Source organism: Oncorhynchus mykiss, chromosome 23, assembly GCF_013265735.2.
Source record: "Oncorhynchus mykiss isolate Arlee chromosome 23, USDA_OmykA_1.1, whole genome shotgun sequence".
NCBI lineage: Eukaryota > Metazoa > Chordata > Actinopteri > Salmoniformes > Salmonidae > Oncorhynchus > Oncorhynchus mykiss.
The window spans coordinates 40,728,737-40,747,913 of NC_048587.1; the positions used below are offsets into that span (position 1 = coordinate 40,728,737).

Sequence of the window (19,177 nt, forward strand, 5' to 3'; positions counted from 1 at the left end):
ACTGTTATGTTTTATTATTATTTTTTTGCACCTTTGCACCTAAGTATCTCTACTTGCACACGCATCTTCTGCACATCTATCACTCTAGTGTTTAATTGCTAAATTGTAAGTATTTTGCCACTATGGCCTATTGATTGCCTTCCCTCCCTTATCTTACCTCATTTGCACACACTGTATATAGACTTTTTCTATTTCTATCTTTTTCTACTTTTTCTATTCTATTGTGTTATTGACTGTATGTTTGTTTATTCCATGTGTAACTCTGCGTTGTTGTTTGTGTCGCAATGCTTTGCTTTATCTTGGCCAGGTTGCAGTTGTAAATGAGAACTTGTTCTCAACTAGCCTACCTGGTTAAATAAAGGTGAAATAAAATTTTAAAAATAAAAGATCGTAATCTCTGCCCAGTCAGTCCATGTTGCTAGCCTGTTGTGCCTGTTTTCCCTTGCTTGATGCTGTTTTCCTCTCTGCTACAGTTCTTCCCGCTCTGACTCTGGTCCCTGTCTCCAGTCCGACTTCTTGTCAGTCCTGCTAGTCTGTCCTGGATTCCCCACTCTACGCTCCCTTGGATTCCCCTCCGGACCTGCTTACCCTGTCCCCACACCTCTCACTCCAGCCTCAGCCTCCGCACCTGGTTTCCAGCAACCCGCCCGAGCTTCCCCTGGCCTGCACTCAATCTTCCCCCCGTGTTTCAATAAATACCTTGGTTACCTCATCACAGTCTCCTTGTCTGAGTCTGCTCTTGGGTTTGCTGTTCAGCTCCCCGTAACATTTTCCCTATATAGTGCACAACGTTTGACCTGGGTCTAAAGGGCATTGGTCAACAGTAGTGCACTATAGGGAATAGGGTGCCATTTGGGGATACACCCTGGCGAGGAGTCTACCCTACACTGGCTTCTCTTTGGCACAGTAACCTTTGACCCTGAACTCCTTCCTGTCTGTTCTCCGAGGCTGCAGGCTATGGTATATTTACATTACAGAGGCAGGAAATGAGGTAATCCCTGGTTGCTGTGGTGGAATCCCCATGGAAACTGGGAATTATAGGGACATTTCCTCTGCTGTCTTCACTTCAGAGTTCTGAAGACACTGCTAACCAGTGAAACCAGAGCTGCTCTTGTAACTTTCCCTCTTTTTCCTCATTTAGTCTCTCCCTTGTTTTATGGCTCCCTCTTTTTCATCCTCTGCCTTGGACCTTGACTCTCTCTGTCTTTATTTCAATCGTTAATTTACACCTACAGGAACGTATCTCTTTTCTCTTATCCTTTTCCACCTCCCCTCTCTCTCTCCATACCCACCTCTCTATGTCTCTCTTAACCTCTTCCTCTCCCCTTCCCACTCACTTGGCTGACGTTAAACACGGTGGGACCTGTGTAAGAATGGGAGCATTCAACAGATGTTTCCTGGACACATACATATCATATATTCAGGGTTAGGGTCAATTAACTTTCAATTCAAGAAGTGAGTTGTATTCCTGTATTAAGGAGGAGGGGGGGGGGGGGGGGGGGTAATTTGAGTACAGTGCCTACAGTACAGCATTGCTTATATCTGAGAATACAACTAACAGTATGTTGGGGTACAGTATACACACACAGCTCTCTCTACTGTAGCTTTGGATAAGCTACAGTGAAATGCTTTATAAATGAGCTCTGAGGTATACAGTAAAAAGTTGTGATAATTATAATATTGTCGTTCAGTTGGTGACAAACAACAAATAATATGAAAAACTCCAAGGCCTTCAAAATCAAAAGTCCTGCGGGCCGGTAAATCACACTCGTTCAGATGATTAGCGCGGTAATCTCTCCCATCTGTGAATACCACAGATTTATGCATACCAGAGCTTCCTTGCCTGGCCCCGGCAGCCACTGCCCCCTAGGGGTGGGATGTGTATCATGGTAATGTGCTGACTGTGGCCCAGCCACACTTAGCTATCTACTACATAAAAATATGTATGAAGAGTATACAAGATAGTTTGCCAACTATACATTTTTATTTATTTAACTAGGCAAGTCAGTTAAGAACAAATTCTTATTTACAATGATGGCCTACCCTGGCCAAACCCTCCCTTAACCCGGACGATGCTGGGCCAATTTTGCGCCGACCTTATTGGACTTCCGATCACGGCCGGTTGTGACACATCCTGGGAACGAACCAGGGTCTGTAGTGTTGCCTCTAGCACTGCAATGTAGTGCAGTGCCTTAGACCGCTGCGCCACTAGGGAGGCCAATGACTAACGTGTGATAAAGTGGAGGCTGCTGAGGGGAGGCTCATAATAATGGCTGGAATGGAGCATATGGAATGGCATCAAACACCTGGAAACCATGTGTTTGATACCATTCCACTGATTCCACTCCAGACATTACCCCGAGCCCGTTCTCCCCAATTAAGGAGCCACCAACCTCCTGTGGTGTGATAACAAGATCAAGGACAGTGACTATAATACGTACAGTGACTATAAAACATAGCTTAGAATATAATTACAAAGAAGAAAAGCTGATAGATTTTGTAAAATATGGAGCCAAAAAAATAAACTGTATGATATTATATAAAACATCCGTGTATAAGTATAGTATAGAGTGTAATATTATTTCCCTAATGTGTTCATCCTTAAGTGAGTCTAAAAGCTTTGGCACCCTATTACCTACATAGTGAACTACATTTTGACCAGAGCCATATGGGCCCTCGCCAAAAGTAGTGCACTATAAAGGCCTTTATTTTTCCTGGGAATAGGGTAGAATTTGGGGACTCCGTGAAATCAAATCCCTGAAATGAATCTTATTGAATGATTAATGTATTTTTTATAATCCCAACATTCACAACACACACACCACTGTTATGTGTCTCACGTACATCAGAGAAATATCAGGCAACCTATGTATTCGATGTAGGCAGATTGATTGTTTTTGTAGAGTATATTGCAAACACTGTTTTTAATGTGTAAAACAAATCTCTGAAGGCCCATGTTGAAATTACAACATGTTGAAATTACAACATCTGCCAAATCATCCAGCTAGATTAAGCCTTCCACTGATTTATGTGAGTGAGGTAACTGATGCTGATAATGATGGTGGTAGTTTTGAATGAAGAAGAGGCTGATTATTGTGGTGTTGTAGTTAACAATACCATCAAACACTTTTTTTTAAATCATCATTTCCATACAACTATTCCATGTTCCAAGTAGCCTAGGACCAACAGTCATCAAACTCCTTTTCAAAGTGTATTTTCATGTAGCTCGTTCATGTATGTGGTGGTCACGTTGATGTGTGATGAGATGGGCTGTTGTTTATCCAGATTGCTCCGTCGATGGAGCCTAATTGCAGTCCTCGCAATTTTGGGCGGACAGCCTAACGACATAAATATTTCCTGTCCAAGTTATCTTTTCCTTCAGACGGCTGCTTTGAACTGATGATGAAGGTCTCCGCATAGTAACTGACTCAATCTTTTTCTGACATAAAGTACGAGCCAAGGGGTTGCCAAATATAGTCTGTTTACTGCAGGACGTGGACTTGTGGTAACTATCTGATTGTATGTGGACCATTTCCCTCGGCTATAGATTGGTGTCCGGCTATCCGATGCTGCAGCCCATCCTCACTCCGGGACGATAGGTTAATTAACTGATGACTACCGAGCGCTCTGATGTCCGACCTCCCCATGATGTCGAACTGGGGATTTGCGTGGTAAGTTTTCCTAAAAATCTTAAGTATTTTTGAAAATATGAACTAGCCTACATCCGGCCTAACCTCTGCCTGTTTTTTTAGGCTAGGCTATTGCATTTTAGGGATGTAGGCTATTGTATTGCCAGGCAGCAGCAAACTCAAGACAAAGGCAGAAAAAGAGAAAGACACGTAACAGGGACTAAACGACGAATGAATGCTTCGGGAGAGTATCTGTTTTGTTCTGAACTGAGATTTCAAGGGGAAAGAAACAAAGATGGTAACTTTAGGCTCCATGAGGCTTAGTAGAAAGTTTTTAATGTATCCGCAGCTTGCTTTGAAATCGCCCGGGGGCTTTTGAAATTACTACGTTTTGCTGTAACATTGTAGTTTCGCTGCAACATTGTTAAAGTATAATTAATGGGACAACTAGCAAGCTTTCCTGCAAGAATGTAAAGCTGAAGTGAATTTCCCGTTGAATAGCAGCCCATGTCGTGTTCCATGGAGGAAAGTACAGTAGGCTAATTAAAGATGGTCGAAATGAAGGAGAGAAAATATTTTCTATGGCATGCAGGAATATCATCTTAACAGGGGACACAGTCCACAGGATCCCGTGTGTGTTATTGTAGCAGTAGCCTAGCACGTTTTCTTCTGCATACAAGACAAAGCTATAGCAAAACCTTTTCGAATTATGTGATGTAGTTTGACATTTTTTCCATGCTGACCAGGGAGTTGCCCATACTGTACAGGCTGACTCACAAGCCTAAACATTGGCCACGTGGAGGAAAGTGGGTAATGATTTGGACTATTACTGTCACATCATTCTACTGTTGGCCTTTTGCCAACACAGCAGCAGTGTGTCGCCAGTGATTATGCTATTGTAAGCTTAGGCGGCAGGTAGCCTAGCGGTTAGAGCGCTGGGCCCGAAAGGAAAGGTCGAATCCCTGAGCCGACAAGGTGAAAAATATGCCTATGTGCCCTTGAGCAAGGCACTTAACCCTAATTGATGATAATGGCAGACCCTGGCTGTGACCCCACTCTCCAAAGGTGTCTCAGGAAGAGTTGCATACACACTTGTACATATGTGATATCGACAAATATAAGCACTCACCAAATAATACTAACTATTATTATTATTATAAGCTCTAGTGTTCTTTTTTTGGAAACTGTGTTTCCATCAGTAGTGTGACACTTGTGAAGGGCAGAATCAACAACCTCTGTATCATCAAGACAATTGCTTTGTGAGAAAGCATTAGCCATGGAAGATGTTAACCAATGTTCTCAGTTAGTCATTGCTATGTAAATGCCAGCTGAAAAGTACCAGTGGCCTGGCCTTGGCCCCAAGTCAGAGCAGGTCCACTGAGGCCATGGCCCAGAGAGACACTGGAGCCAGGTCGTGGATGTGTAAACACAGAACTCGGAGACTTTTTGATTAAACACTGCGGTAAGTCTTAGGTGTGTGTTAGGTGATTGGTGCGTGTTACAGAGTCACTATTCACTAAGGAAGTTTAAAGCTCATGGTTTGCTTTCCAAACTGTTCAATCATTATACCTTCATTAGGACTACGCTGAGTAGTTGCATATTATGACTTGGGGTATGACTTCTCAGTCATATATTGATCCCTTTTCTCTTTGTCTGTTCCCTCTGAAAAGCCTTGTGTGTGTGTTCGTTCATTCAATGGGAAGCCAGACAGTGACAGATATCCATTTAATGCTGAATTAGACAATAGAACTGAATGTCTCTTGGCTCACTTCTTTTCGCCCCCTCCAGCTATGGCTGAAGATGTCTCTGGACTCTGATAAGGTGTGTGGGCTGCTGTCCCGGGACTCCAGGACCTCCTGTGTCTTCCAGGCTGCAGACGAGAAGGATGACATACCAGGGGTGGGGGAGGACAGGTATGCTCCAAAACCCTGTCCCTCCTCTCTTTTGCTCTCTCTGTCTTTGTCTCTCCCGCTCTCTCTCTCTTTCTCTTCTTTCCCTTTTCTCTCCCCTCTCTCTCTCTCTCACTTTTTCTTTTTCCATTCTCCTGTCTTTTATCTCCCAGGTCTCTCCATATAGACATTAGCGTTCGCACCAAATTCTCGTCATATCTTTTCAGTTTGGGTGAAATGTTTTTGTTTTTGTTCCTGTTCCTATCTCCCTTTTCAGTGTTTTGGAGATGCTGAGCTATTCTAAGTTCTCTGACCTGGAGACATGGCTGTGCATGCCCTCCACGCTGCTCCCCAGGGCCCTAGAGTCCACCCGCTCTACCTCCTCCTCAGGCTCCACTTCTACAGCACACCTCTCCACCTGCAGCGAGACTGGAGAGACAGACACACCACACAGGTACATCAGACCTAGGTACAAATGTCAAATACTTTGAGTGTTTGCTTTGGCCTGCCAGCTGGATGAGGTTTGCACTTTTGGGACTTTTCTATTGTTTCCATTGCAACAGGCAAGCTCAATTAAACACAGCTAAAGTGTTTGCAATTATTTAAAATAGTATTTGAATCCAGGTCTGCAGGACATGTTTTGGGGTCAAGTGGTAGCATTTGAGAAGATTGTTGAAGCTTCTGCCTCTTTTACAATGTCCCATTTAGAGCACATCACTTTAAGAGTTGAGTTTTCTCTAGTGTTATCAAATGTCTGTGTAGGTTTCAAAGCCCATACAGCCACAGTGTGGTCTTGTGTGGTTTAGTCTTTCAGTCATTACAAAGGCTCAATCCACCAGCCTTTCTCCATGAGTTACTACTGAGACACTTGAAGCACTTGACTCTTGATTCACCAGATTTAGCTGCTGAGTGGCTGTTACCACACACACACACACACACACACACACACACACACACACACACACACACACACACACACACACACACACACACACACACACACACACACACACACACACACACACACACACACACACACACACACACACACACACACACTGGTCATTTGATACTTATTGGTCTTTGAACACCACTGCTTTTGACTGGGGACCAGCTCAGTGCCATGATGTGTGATTATGTTGCCAGTGTAGTTTTGAATGAGTGGTCGCCAAGCCTTACCCAGCGCCCCCCTCCCCCTGGTCACCCCAACATAAACTCTCACAGTATGTGTATCTTGCTGTGAGTGGCAGACATTGATGTCCATGGAAGTCGATTGCAATCGTCCAAAGTTGAGCGATTAAAAAATGATACAAATTTATAGAGAATTGAACATGTTTTGGGAATTGGTCGATGTTGAGTTACTGCGGTAAAGAGCTATGTCGAGTTGGGAGAAGTTGGTGGAGTTTTTCGTGCGGAGGAGAAAGAGAGGAACCCATAGAGGATCATGGAGAAGCCGCAGTTACAACGTCACTGAAGTCAGGTACTATAGAGGAATATATTCAAAACTAGGTTATAGATATGTAATATCCGCTGCTTATAATCAGAGGGTCAGAAGGTTATGACTGCAGATTGCAGAATTGTGCATCGTCGTGTGCCAGCTATAATTATTGGCAGTACAGTCAAAGAATTCCAATGTAAAGAGCAAAGCTATACGAATTCCGCTGTGAATAATCAAAATGCTTCAGGCTAGGACTAATGATTAATGCTCAAATATGTTATGTAAGCTTCCTAATGATTTGGGAAAGGCTATTCAACTTACCTGGATATTGGGTATTTGAAGTCTTGTGCAATGTTTATATTGTATTTTCAGAACTTAAAAAATAGCTTTTGGCATCGTCATAGATGGCTGAATAGTTAAGAGAAGAGAACACATTGACTTATTATTTAGCTTTGTACGTTTCATAGACTACTGTACATATGTATCTCGTTGTGGATTTTCCATTCAGGAGATGTATCATGAATATTTTAGCTTCTGCTAGTTGAGTTGTGTGTGTGTGAGAGAGAAAGTGAGTGCATGCATGTGTGTGTCAAACTGCCATGATGCAAATTAGGCACTATTAGTGTCACTCGAGCTCTGAAAAGAAAACCAGAAAATTAAATGTGTCACATCTTCCCCTAACTAATGTTATAATCGTTCTTCATTGGGATTTAATTTTTTATTTTATTAGGTTTGAGTCCCCAATGGCACCCTATTCCCTATAGTGCACTACTTTTGACTAGAGCACTAAGTAGTGCACCGTGTAGGGAATAGAGTGAGATTTGGGACGCAACCAAGGTCATTGACACCTCAGAGGAGAAGTTATTGAAAGGGATGATTAAAATGTGGTCATGCTTGACTGGTTCATTGTGAGTTCTCCCTTGATTGATTTAATTTATTAGGCAATTTTTAAAAATACATACATAACGGCGCTCCAGCCGGTGACGCCGCCACATACAATTTAAGAATATCATCAAGGATAATGCAATAAAGCTTAAAAGCTTATTTCCGTTGTGGTCCTTTTGGAGGGGAAAGGGGGAATGCAACAAGGTTAGGCAGCAATTGTAGTGACAACAGAGAATGACAGACACAGTTGTTTGTTTCATAACATGAGATAATTTAGTACAATTCCCTTTCCTAATAAACAACTATGGAGTGGTACATCTCCTCTTTCTCACATTTCCTTATTATATAGAACAATCAATCCCTAATATATACAAGACAATCACAGTATGCTATACAACAGGCACCATAAGGCAGACCATATGCTATCCCAGGCATTTCCTTCTCAGCCACGTACCAATACGACTTACTTTTGAGACATGCTACTATTTAGCCATTTTTTTTCAGTGAAAACTTGAAACTACCTATGGAGGTTATACGTTTCAAATCTTCTGAAAATTATTCCAAAGAATGGCAGCTGAGTATAAAAATGTTTCTTTCCCCATAGCACTTTTAAATCGAAAAGGAACAGCGTCAGTTTCACTCCTTCTAGTGGAATAGTTGTGGTTACCCCGTACCAAGTTAAAGTAGTTACATAGGTGCCTGGGGACCATACTGTGGACAATCTGATGTACCAGACACCATTTAATCTGAGCGACCCTCTTCTCCATTTTGAGCCATCTAAGGCTTTAAAAGTGGGAATAGTCAAGATGTGTAAGTGCTGGAAGTTTAAGAATAATCCTGACTAGTTTGTTCTGAAATGTCTGCAATTTATTTTATATGATCATGTACCAGGATTTAAGTCTATAGTAATTGCTTGTCAACTGCTCGTATAATTCAAAAGCAGTGTTTTCTAAGTCACTGAAATGGCACCCTAAATTCCTACACAGTGCACTACTTTTAATAGAGCCCTCTGGGCCCTGGTCAAAAGAAGATCACTATATACGGAAACGGGGGCCATTTGGAGTGCACACACTGTTCATTCATACCAATATACTGAAATACCTTTATGGTTAATAGTGTTGACATTCCTACTGGTTTGTCCAAACTGCTTATTGTACAGCCAGTCCAGACAAGCTAGACCACCACTAGCATGCTTTTGGAACCTTTCCACTCCAAAACAAAATTTATGGAAAAAATATCTAAAATACATTTTTAAATACAGAAATAGACCCGTTTTAATTGGTCAATCCAGAAAAAGACGAGTTGTACTTGGTCAATCCAGAGGTCTACATGTTTTAACTTCCTGTCTTGTGTCTTCTACTTCCTGTGCCTGTCGTAGACCTCTAGATAGGGAGGCCATGTTCCTGACCCCTGCACTGGGGCGGGAAATCCCATTCCTGGCCACACCCTTAGCCCCCATCCTCTCCTCTACGCCGTGCAACATAACCCCACAGGGCGGGGTCAGTGTCAGGAAGCGCAGGCGATTGGCAGCCAGCCCCGGGGGACTACACTGGACCTCTACAGGTACACACAGACCTAATTATCAGTCTGTCAGTCTATCTATCTCTCTTTCTCTGTCTGTGTCTCCCTCCCTATGTCTCAGTGCTCGGTTTGTCTCTTTCTCTAGACTGTATAACTATTATCTCTGTTTGCTTTCTCTGTCAGCCTCCTTCTCTATCTATCTTTCTCTGTCAGCCTCCTTCTCTATCTATTTTTCTCTGTCAGCCTCCTTCTCTATCTATCTTTCTCTGTCAGCCTCCTCTCTATCTATCTTTCTCTGTCAGCCTCCTTCTCTATCTATTTTTCTCTGTCAGCCTCCTTCTCTCTGTCAGCTTCCTCTCTATCTTTGTCAAGTTGGGTGGGGTGAGTCAAGGACCTCATTAACCTCTTGTTTTATTTTACAACTCCTTCACTTCTCAGTAGTGAACATTCTCTTCCCTCAGATCTATGTTGATTGCTCACTGATGGTCATGTTTATGCTGTGGAGTGGCATGCTTCCTGTATTAGTGTGTGTGTGTGTCTCAGTTCCACCCTTATGGGGAATGATAAAGACTTCTTCCTGTTAGAGAGATTAAACACACATCTCTTATCTCCTCTCCCGCTCTGCTGTTAGGTGTCAGAAGTCTAACCAGAAGTATTCGAACTAGGAGTTGTCCCTTTACGCACTAGAGGGAGCTCTAGTCTAATACAAGCACTGTGCTGCCAGAGTAGGACCTAACTCAACAGTATCATACCACTCCAATATCTCAACTGTCGGTAGAAAACGAGTTACTGTTAGTGTTGAGTTAGGTCTCAAGACCACACATTGAGTGTCTCGGTCTTGTTTCGGTGTAGAATAAATGTTTATGTTATTACAGTATCAGCTTCCATTCCGTCAGCGCATTAAACTATTATCTGGAAATGTGCATGTACATCCTGGCCCATCTACTGTTGCTAGCCCCAAATCTGGCTTGTACTCTGATATCTGCTTCACTGATTTCTGCTCCCGTAAAAGCCTGGATTTTCTGCACGTTAACACTAGAAGCTTATTACCTAAAATGGATAAATTGAAAGTGTGGGTTCACAGCTCCAATCCAGATGTGTTGGTCATTACAGATACGTGGTTAAGAAAGAGAGTTTTGAATACTGATGTTAACCTTTCTGGTTATAACCTTTTTTGTCAAGACAGATATTCCGAAGGTGGGGCAATCTTTACCAAGGATCACCTTCAGTGCTCGGTTGTGTCCACCAAGTCTGTCCCCAAACAATTTGATTTGCTGGTTTTAAGCATTAAACTTTCAAATAGCTCTTTGTTGACTGTTGCTGGGTGCTATTGTTCTCCATCACCACCGGCCTGTACCCTACCTGCCCTGCCCTAAGCTCTCTCCTGGCCCCTTACTCTAAGTTTTAATTTGTCCTGCTAGGTGAACTAAACTGGGACATGCTTAAACCACCTGACCAAGTCCTAAAGCAATGGGACTCCCTACATCTTTCTCAGATTGTTACCAATCCCACAAGAAATGACTCCAAACACCCAGAAAAGGCAACTCTTCTTCATGTTTTCCTCACAACTAATCCTGATAGGTATCAGTCTGCTGTTTTCTGTAATGAACTTAAGTGATCACTCTTTTACAGCCTGCTTTCATAATTGCTGCTCAGTGAAACAACCTGTCCTGATTTGTCATAGACGCTTGATAAAAAATCTTTAATGGGCAAGCCTTCCTTCATGAACTGGCCTCTGTAAAATGGTATAGAATCAGCGTGATCCCCTCTGTCGAAGACGCTTGGACCTTCTTTTTTTAATATTTTCAGTGGTATTGTTAACAAACACGCCCTATAAAGAAAATGAGAATTGAAAACAGGTTCAGCCCCTGGTTCAACCGTGATCTTGCAGAGTTACTCCACCTCAAGAATTGCATTTGGCGAAAGGCTCAGAACACGCATACTCAGGCTGACTGGCTGTCGTTCAGGCAAATGAGAAATAAGTGCACTCAGGATATCCTGAAGGCCAAAGTTAGTTGTGGGTCTAACCCCAAGAAGTTCTGGAAAACGGTTAAAGACCTGGAGAATAAACCCTCCTCCTCACAGCTGCCCATGTCCCTTAATGTTGATGATGTGGTTGTTACTGACAAGAAGCACATGGCTGAGCTCTTTAATCACCACTTCATTAAGTCAGGATTCCTATTTGACTCAGCCATGCCTCCTTGCCCGTCTACCATTTCCTCATCTCCCACCCCTTCTAATGAGACTATCCCGATGCTGCTCCCTCCTTTTCCCCTGCCTCGCTACAAAGTTTCTCCCTGCAGGCAGTCACTGAGTCCGAGGTGCTAAAGGAGCTCCTGAAACCCCCCAAAATTATCTGGGTCAGATGGTTTAGGCCCTTTCTTCTTTAAGGTTGCTGCCCCTATCACCCCCAAGCCTATCTCTGATCTTTTTAACCTGTCTCTCCTTTCTGGGGAGGTTCCCATTGCTTGGAAGGCAGCCACGGATCGTCCTTTATTTAAAGGGGGAGATTAAGCTGATCCTAACTGTTATAGGCCTGTTTCTATTTTGCCCTGTTTTTCAAAGGTGTTGGAAAAACATGTCAATAATCAACTGACTGGCTTTCTTGATGTCTATAGTATTCTCTCTGGTATGCAATCTGGTTTCCACTCAAGTTATGGATGTGTCCCTGCAACCTTAAAGGTTCTCAATGATGTCGCCTTTGCCCTTGATTCTAAGCAATGTTGTGCTGCTATTTTTATTGACTTGGCCAAAGCTTTTGAAACGGTAGACCATTCCATTCTTGTGGGCCGGCTGAGGAGTATTGGTGTCTCTGAGGGGTCTTTGGCCTTGTTGATAACTACCTCTCTCAAAGAGGGCAGTGTATAAAGTCAGAAAACCTACTGTCTCAGTCACTGCCTGCCACCAAGGGAGTACCTCATACAAGGTAGTCACCTCATACAAGTACTTGGGAGTATGACTAGATGGCAGACTGTCCTTCTCTTAGCACATATCAAAGCTGCAGGCTAAAGTTAAATATTGACTTGGTTTCCTCTATCGTAATCACTCCTCTTTCACCCCAGCTGCCAAACTAACCCTGATTCAGATGACCATCCTACCCATGCTAGATTACGCAGACATAATTTATAGATCGGCAGGTATTGGTGCTCTCGAGCGGCTTGATGTTCTTCACCATTCGGCCATCAGATTTGCCACCAATGCTCCTTATAGGACACATCACTGCACTCTACACTCCTCTGTAAACTAGTCATCTCTGTATACCCATCGCAAGACCCACTGGTTGATGCTTATTTATAAAACCCTCTTAGGCCTCACTCCCCCCTATCTGAGATATATACTGTAGCCCTCATCCTCCACATACAACACTCATTCTGCCAGTCACATTCTGTTAAAGGTCCCCAAAGCACACACATCCCTGGGTCGCTCCGCTTTTCAGTTGGCTGCAGCTAGCAACTGGAACGAGCTGCAACAAACACTCAAACTGAACAGTTTTACCTCATCAAAGACTCAATCATGGACATTCTTACTGACAGTTGTGGCTGCTTTGTGTGATGTATTGTTGTCTCTACCTTCTTGCCCTTTGTGCTGTTGTCTGTGCCCAATAACGTTTGTACCATGTTTTGTGCTGCTAACATGTTGTGTTGCTACCATGTTGTGTTGCTACCACGCTGTGTTGTCATGTGTTGCTGCCTTGCTATGTTGTTGTCTTAGGTCTCTCTTTATGTAGTGTTGTGTTGTCTCTCTTGTCATGATGTGTGTTTTGTCCTATATTTTTAATTTTAGCCCCCGTCCCCGCAGGAGGCCTTTTGCCTTTTGGTAGGCCGTCATTGTAAATAAGAATTTGTTGTTAACTGACTTGCCTCGTTGCCTCTTTCTAATGTCAATATGCCTTGTATACTGTTGTTTAGGGCAGCTCATTGTTTTATTTTACTGTGGAGCCCCTATTCCTGCTCAACATGCCTCAGATATCCCCCTTGTCCCACCTCCCACACATGCGGAGACCGCACCTAGCTTAACTGGCGCCTCCAGAGATGCAACCTCTCTCATTGTCACTCAATGCCTAGGTTTACCCCCACTGTACTCGCACCCTAACACACCCTTGTCTGTACACAATGCCCTGAATCTATTCTACCACGCCCAGAAATCTGCTTCTTTTATTCTCTGTTCCCAAAGCGCTAGACGACCAGTTCTTATAGCCTTTAGCCGTACTCTTATCCTACTCCTCCTCTGTTCCTCTGGTGATGTAGAGGTTAACCCAGGCCCTGCAGTGCCTAGCTCCACTCCTACTCCCCAGGTGCTCTCATTTGTTTACTTCTGTAACTGTAATAGCCTTGGTTTCATGCATTTTAACATCAGAAGCCTCCTCCCTAAGTTTGTTTTATTCACTGCTTTAGCACACTCCGCCATCCCTGATGTCCTAGCCGTGACCAGCTCTGAAACCAGATTGCATAGTGGAGAAGGTACAATGGTCGGTAATCTGTTTGTTAACCTTAGAAGTGCAGGGTAGGATAGAAATAGGTCTGTAGCAGTTCGGGTCTAGAGTGTCTCCCCCTTTGAAGAGGGGGATGACCGCGGCAGCGTTCCAATCTTTGGGAATCTCAGACGATACGAAAGAAAGGTTAGTAATAGGGGTTGCAATAATTTCTGCAGATAATTTTAGCAAGAGAGGGTTCAGATTGTCTAGCCCGGCTGATTTGTAGGGGTCCAGATTTTGCAGCTCTTTCAGAACATAAGCTATCTGGATTTGGGTGAAGGAGAAATGGCGAGGGCTTTGGTGGGTTTCTGTGGAGGGTGCCGGGGAGTTGACCGGGGTAGTGGTAGCCAGGTGGAAAGCATGGCCAGCCGTAGAGAAATGCTTATTGAAATTCTCAATTATAGTGGATTTATCGGTGGTGACAGTGATTCCTAGCCTCAGTGCAGTGGGCAGCTGGGAGGAGGTGCTCTTATTCTCCATGGACTTTAGTGTCCCATAACTTTTTTGAGTTTGTGCTACAGGATGCAAATTTCTGTTTGAAAAAGCTAGCCTTAGCTTTCCTAACTGCCTGTGTATATTGGTTCCTAACTTCCCTGAAAAGTTGTATATCACAGGGGCTATTCAATGCTAATGCAGAAGGCCACAGGATGTTTTTGTGCTGGTCAAGGGCAGTCAGGTCTGGAGAGAACCAAGGGCTATATCTGTTCCTGGTTCTAAATTGTTTGAATGTGGCATGCTTATTTAAGATGGTGAGGAACGCACTTTTGAAGAATAACTAGGCATCCTCTACTGACGGGATGAGGTCAATATCCTTCCAGGATACGGGCCAGGTCGATTAGAAAGGCCTGCTCGCTGAAGTTTTTTAGGGAGCGTTTGACAGTGATGAGGGGTGGTCGTTTGATCGCAGACCCATTACGAATGCAGGCAATGAGGCAGTGATCGCTGAGATCTTGGTTGAAAACAGCAGAGGTGTATTTGGAGGGCAAGTTGGTTAGGATGATATCTATGAGGGTGCCCGTGTTTACGGCTTTGGGATTGTACCTGGTGGGTTCATTGATAATTTGTGTGAGATTGAGGGCATCAAGTTTAGATTGTAGGATGTCTGGGGTGTTAAGCATGTCCCAGTTTAGGTCATCTAGCAGCACACGCTCTGAAGATAGATGGGGGCAATCAATTAACATATGGTGTCCAGGAAACAGCTGGGGTCAGAGGGTGGTCTATAGCAAGCGGCAATGGTGAGAGACTTATTTCTGGAAAGGTGGATTTTTAGAAGGAGAAGTTTGAATTGTTTGGGTACAGACCTGGATAGTAAGACAGAACTCTGCAGGCTTTCACTACAGTAGATTGCAACACCGCACCCTTTGGCAGTTCTATCTTGTCGGAAAATGTTATAGTTAGGGATGGTGGTCTTCCTAAGCCAGGATTCAGACACGGCTAGAACATCTGGGATGGCAGAGTGTGCTAAAGCAGTGAATAAAACAAATTTAGAGAGGGGGTTTCTAATGTTAACATGCATGAAACCAAGGCTTTTACGGTTGCGTAGCTGAGGGATCATAGGGGTCCAGTGAGTGGTTGGGCTGGCTGGAGACACGGCGATTCAGACAACTAGCAGGCCGGGGCTAGCAGAAGGGCCTTAGAGGGACGTCACGACGGAGGAAAGTCTGTTTTAGCCTCCGTGTGCGGTGACGTCGATAGACCAGTCGTGATGGATTAGTAGGGTTCCGAGTAGCAGAGGGGTCCAAGTCCAATTGGCAAAATAGGTATAGTGGCCCAAGAGATGGATCTATTCAGCTAACAGTCCAATATGCTCTAGTCAGCTAGCGGGCTGCAGCTAGCGAGCTAGCAGATGGGCATTCAGGGGACGTCGCGAAGTAGGGGCCAGTTAAGTCCCCCCATCGAGCAGATTACGCCGGTAGTCCAGTCGTGAAGGAATCGGCGTGGTTCCGTGCCCCGTACTGGCAGTAGAAGGGGTCCGGGTATTGTAACCCAGGAGTGGCTGATGGGCCTCTTCAGCTAGCCGGGAGAATGGGCCTAGCATGGGCTAGCTCCAGGCTAATTGGTGCTTGCTTTGGGACAGACGTTAGCCAGGAGTAGTCACTCGGATTGCAGCTAGCGATGATCCAGGTGAAAAGGTTCAGAGCTTGCTGTAGGAATCCGGGGACCTGGAGAGAAAATAGGTCCGGTATATTCTGGTTTGGGTCGCGTTGTACAAACTGGCGAGAGCTTTCTGAGCTAAAGGTTAGCTGATGACCGCTAGCAGTGGTTAGCTGACTACTAGCTAGTAGCTATTGAGCTGGCTAGCTTCTGTTGCCTTACCTCCTTACTTAATTTGCACACACTGTATACAGATGTTTCTATTGTGTTATTGACTGTACGTTTGTTTATCCCATGTGTAACTCAGTGTTGTTGTTTTTGTCGCACTGCTTTGCTTTATCTTGGCCAGGTCGCAGTTCTCAATGAGAACTTGTTCTCAACTGGCCTACCTGGTTAAATAAAGGTGAAATAAAAAGAATACAAATAAAGGGTAAATAAGAAATCTAAAAATTTAACTGCTTCGCCAGGCCACAATTTCCACACTCCTTTCATGAAACATTACTATCTTATCGCCTATTGAAACATGGGCTTCTTACTTTTCTCATAACATTAGCTACCTACTGTCCTTTACTCTCCTTTAAAAATATCCTCAAACTTTGTCGCACTCATCAGAATTTCCTTGATATGCTGGTATGGAAGAGTGGGGGAAATTGTTTGAAAGTTGCACGCTCACTATTAGTAAGGGGAGACCGGGGAAAGTTATATCATATTTACTATTTTTATCTATGGATTGGCTGCGGTTCCGGATTTTTTGGAAACCAGTGGCTAAAGATAGAGAATCTTTTCTTTCTGTAGCTGCTGCACAGTGCTCCGCTGCCGCTTTCCCCTCCTTGATCAGCGATGAAAGCCTTTGTTGATGTGTAGCCTACACACTTCATGTTGTACACAAAGGACATGCCTAAACTATTGCATTCCATGCCTATTCAGCACAAACATGATTTCATGTTCTTTGTTCTGGAGGGGAGTTTGGCTACATGCAGCTATTTTATAGTATATTGTACACAAAAGACAAACTTGCAGATAGATTATTTTTTTTCCCAATGCAAAACTCAAGTGGGGAGTTACATGCAGCCATCTAGGCAGCATATCGAACACAAGCAAGACACAGACACAGTCTAATTAGCAATTTTATGTCATTTTTTTCATCATCATTGCAAACATTGGCTAAGCAGGAGGCAGACAGGCATTCAAAGTAGTAGTGTTCTTTTTCAGCAACTCTATCATATGTCAGCAACTACAAAGATTAGCCTCCATCAGGGAAGGGCAGCTGATGTAGGTCTGTGGATCAATTTATATTTTTGAGATTCTTCAAAGTAGCCTTGATGACAGCTTTGCACACTCTTGGCATTCTCTCAACCAGCTTCGTGAGTCACCTGGAATGCATTTTAATTAACAGGTGTGCCTTGTTTTATTTAATGCATTTGAGACAATCAGTTATGTTGTGACAAGTCAGTGGTCGTATACAGAAGACAGCCCTATTTGCTAAAAGATAAAGTCCATATTATGGTAAGAACAGCTCAAATAAGCAAAGAGAAACAACAGTCGTAAGACATGAAGGTCAGTTAATCCAGAAAATGTCAAGAATTTTGAACGTTTCTTCAGGTGCAGTCGCAAAAACCATCAAGCGCTATGATAAAACTGACTCTCATGAGAACAACTACAGGAAAGGAAGATCCAGAGTTACCTCTGCTGCAGAGAACAAGTTCATTAGAGTTAAGTGCACCTCAGATTGCAGCCCAAATAAATGCTTCAGAGTTCAACAGACACATCTCAACATCAACTGTTCAGAGGAGACTGCATGAATTAAGCCTTCATGGTCAAATTTCTGCAAAGAAACCACTACTAAAGGACACCAATAATAAGAAGACACTTGCTTGGGCCAAGAAACACGAGCAATGGACATTAAACTGGTGGAAATCTGTCCTTGTGGTCTCAGTCAAAATTTGAGATTTTTGTCCCAACCTTCATGTTTTTGTGAGACGCCAAGTAGGTGAACGGATGATCTCCGCATGTGTGGTTCCCATAGTGAAGCATGGAGGAGGAGGTGTGGGGGTGCTTTGCTGGTGACACTGTCTGTGATTTATTTAGAATTCAAGGCACACTTAACCAGCATGACTATCACAGCATTCTGAGGCAATATGCCATCCCATCTGGTTTGCACTTAGTGGGATTATCATTTGTTTTTCAACAGGACAATGACTCAAAACACACCTCCAGGCTGTGTAAGGGCTATTTGACCAAGTGATGGAGTGCTGTATCAGATGACCTGGCCTCCACAATCATCTGACCTCAACCCAATTGAGATGGTTTGGGATTAGTTGGACCGCAGAGTGAAGGAAAAGCAGCCAACAAGTGCTCAGCATATGTGGGAACTCCTTCAAGACTGTTGGAAAAGCATTCCAGGTGAAGCTGGTTAGAGAATGCCAAGAGTGTGCAAAGCTGTCATCAAGGAAAAGAGTGGCTACTTTGAAGAATCTCAAATATAAAATATATTTAGATTTGTTTAACACTTTTTTTTTTGGTTACTACATGATTCCATATATACACACACACACACACACACACACACACACACACACACACACACAGTGGGGTCTGAAATTCTTGCTTGATAAAGATGAGCATTAATAACAGTACAAAATAAATAATTCAAATACTTAGCTATGTTAATAAAAAAGGAGGATATTATTTTATACTATACCAAACAAAAATATAAACCCAACATGTAAAGTGTTGATCCCATGTTTCATAAACTGAAATAAAATATTCCAGAAGTTTTCCATACACACAAAAAGCTTTTTTTGTCTCAAATGTTGTACCCAAATGTGTGTACATCTCTGTTAGTGAGCATTATGAGGCTTATTTCTGTCTGTAATAAAACCCTTTTGTGGGGGAAAACTCCCAGGCCCATATATGGCTGTAATTATGAGTGAGAATGTTAGAGGGTCAAAGATCATACCCCCAAGACATGTTAACTTCTCACCATTACAAATAACGGGAGGTTAGCATATTCTTTGACCCTCTGTAACTTTCTCACTCATTATTCACAATTTATTCAGGATTATCCGTAATCATGGTAGCATCCACTTGTTTGAGCATGCAATATAGCTCAGTATTTAAATTATGTATTTTATACAGTCATTATTGCTTATCTTTATCAAGGGTGTCAGTAATTTCAGAACCCTGTGTACGTTTGTGTATACAGTAAATGTATTTTAGGAACTCAGTTGGCGTCTCAATTCACTGT

At 43.2% G+C, this 19,177-nt stretch overlaps 1 protein-coding gene across 2 annotated transcripts in view; it reads left to right on the top strand.

Annotated features, from left to right (window-relative positions):
- The first annotated feature begins 3,304 nt into the window (after positions 1-3,304).
- The window catches only part of ankfn1 (ankyrin repeat and fibronectin type III domain containing 1), a 225,981-nt gene continuing 210,108 nt past the window's right edge, over positions 3,305-19,177 (top strand). Inside the window, exons 1-5 of one of the 2 annotated variants that reach the window (XM_036960459.1) lie at positions 3,305-3,449; positions 3,548-3,671; positions 5,418-5,542; positions 5,796-5,972; positions 9,220-9,404. In XM_036960459.1, coding sequence (XP_036816354.1) covers positions 3,612-3,671; positions 5,418-5,542; positions 5,796-5,972; positions 9,220-9,404 — 547 coding nt within the window. In that variant the 5' untranslated portion in view covers positions 3,305-3,449; positions 3,548-3,611. Of the gene's footprint in view, positions 3,672-5,417; positions 5,543-5,795; positions 5,973-9,219; positions 9,405-19,177 lie in introns of both variants that reach the window. The other variant, XM_021581040.2, reaches the window with a different exon arrangement.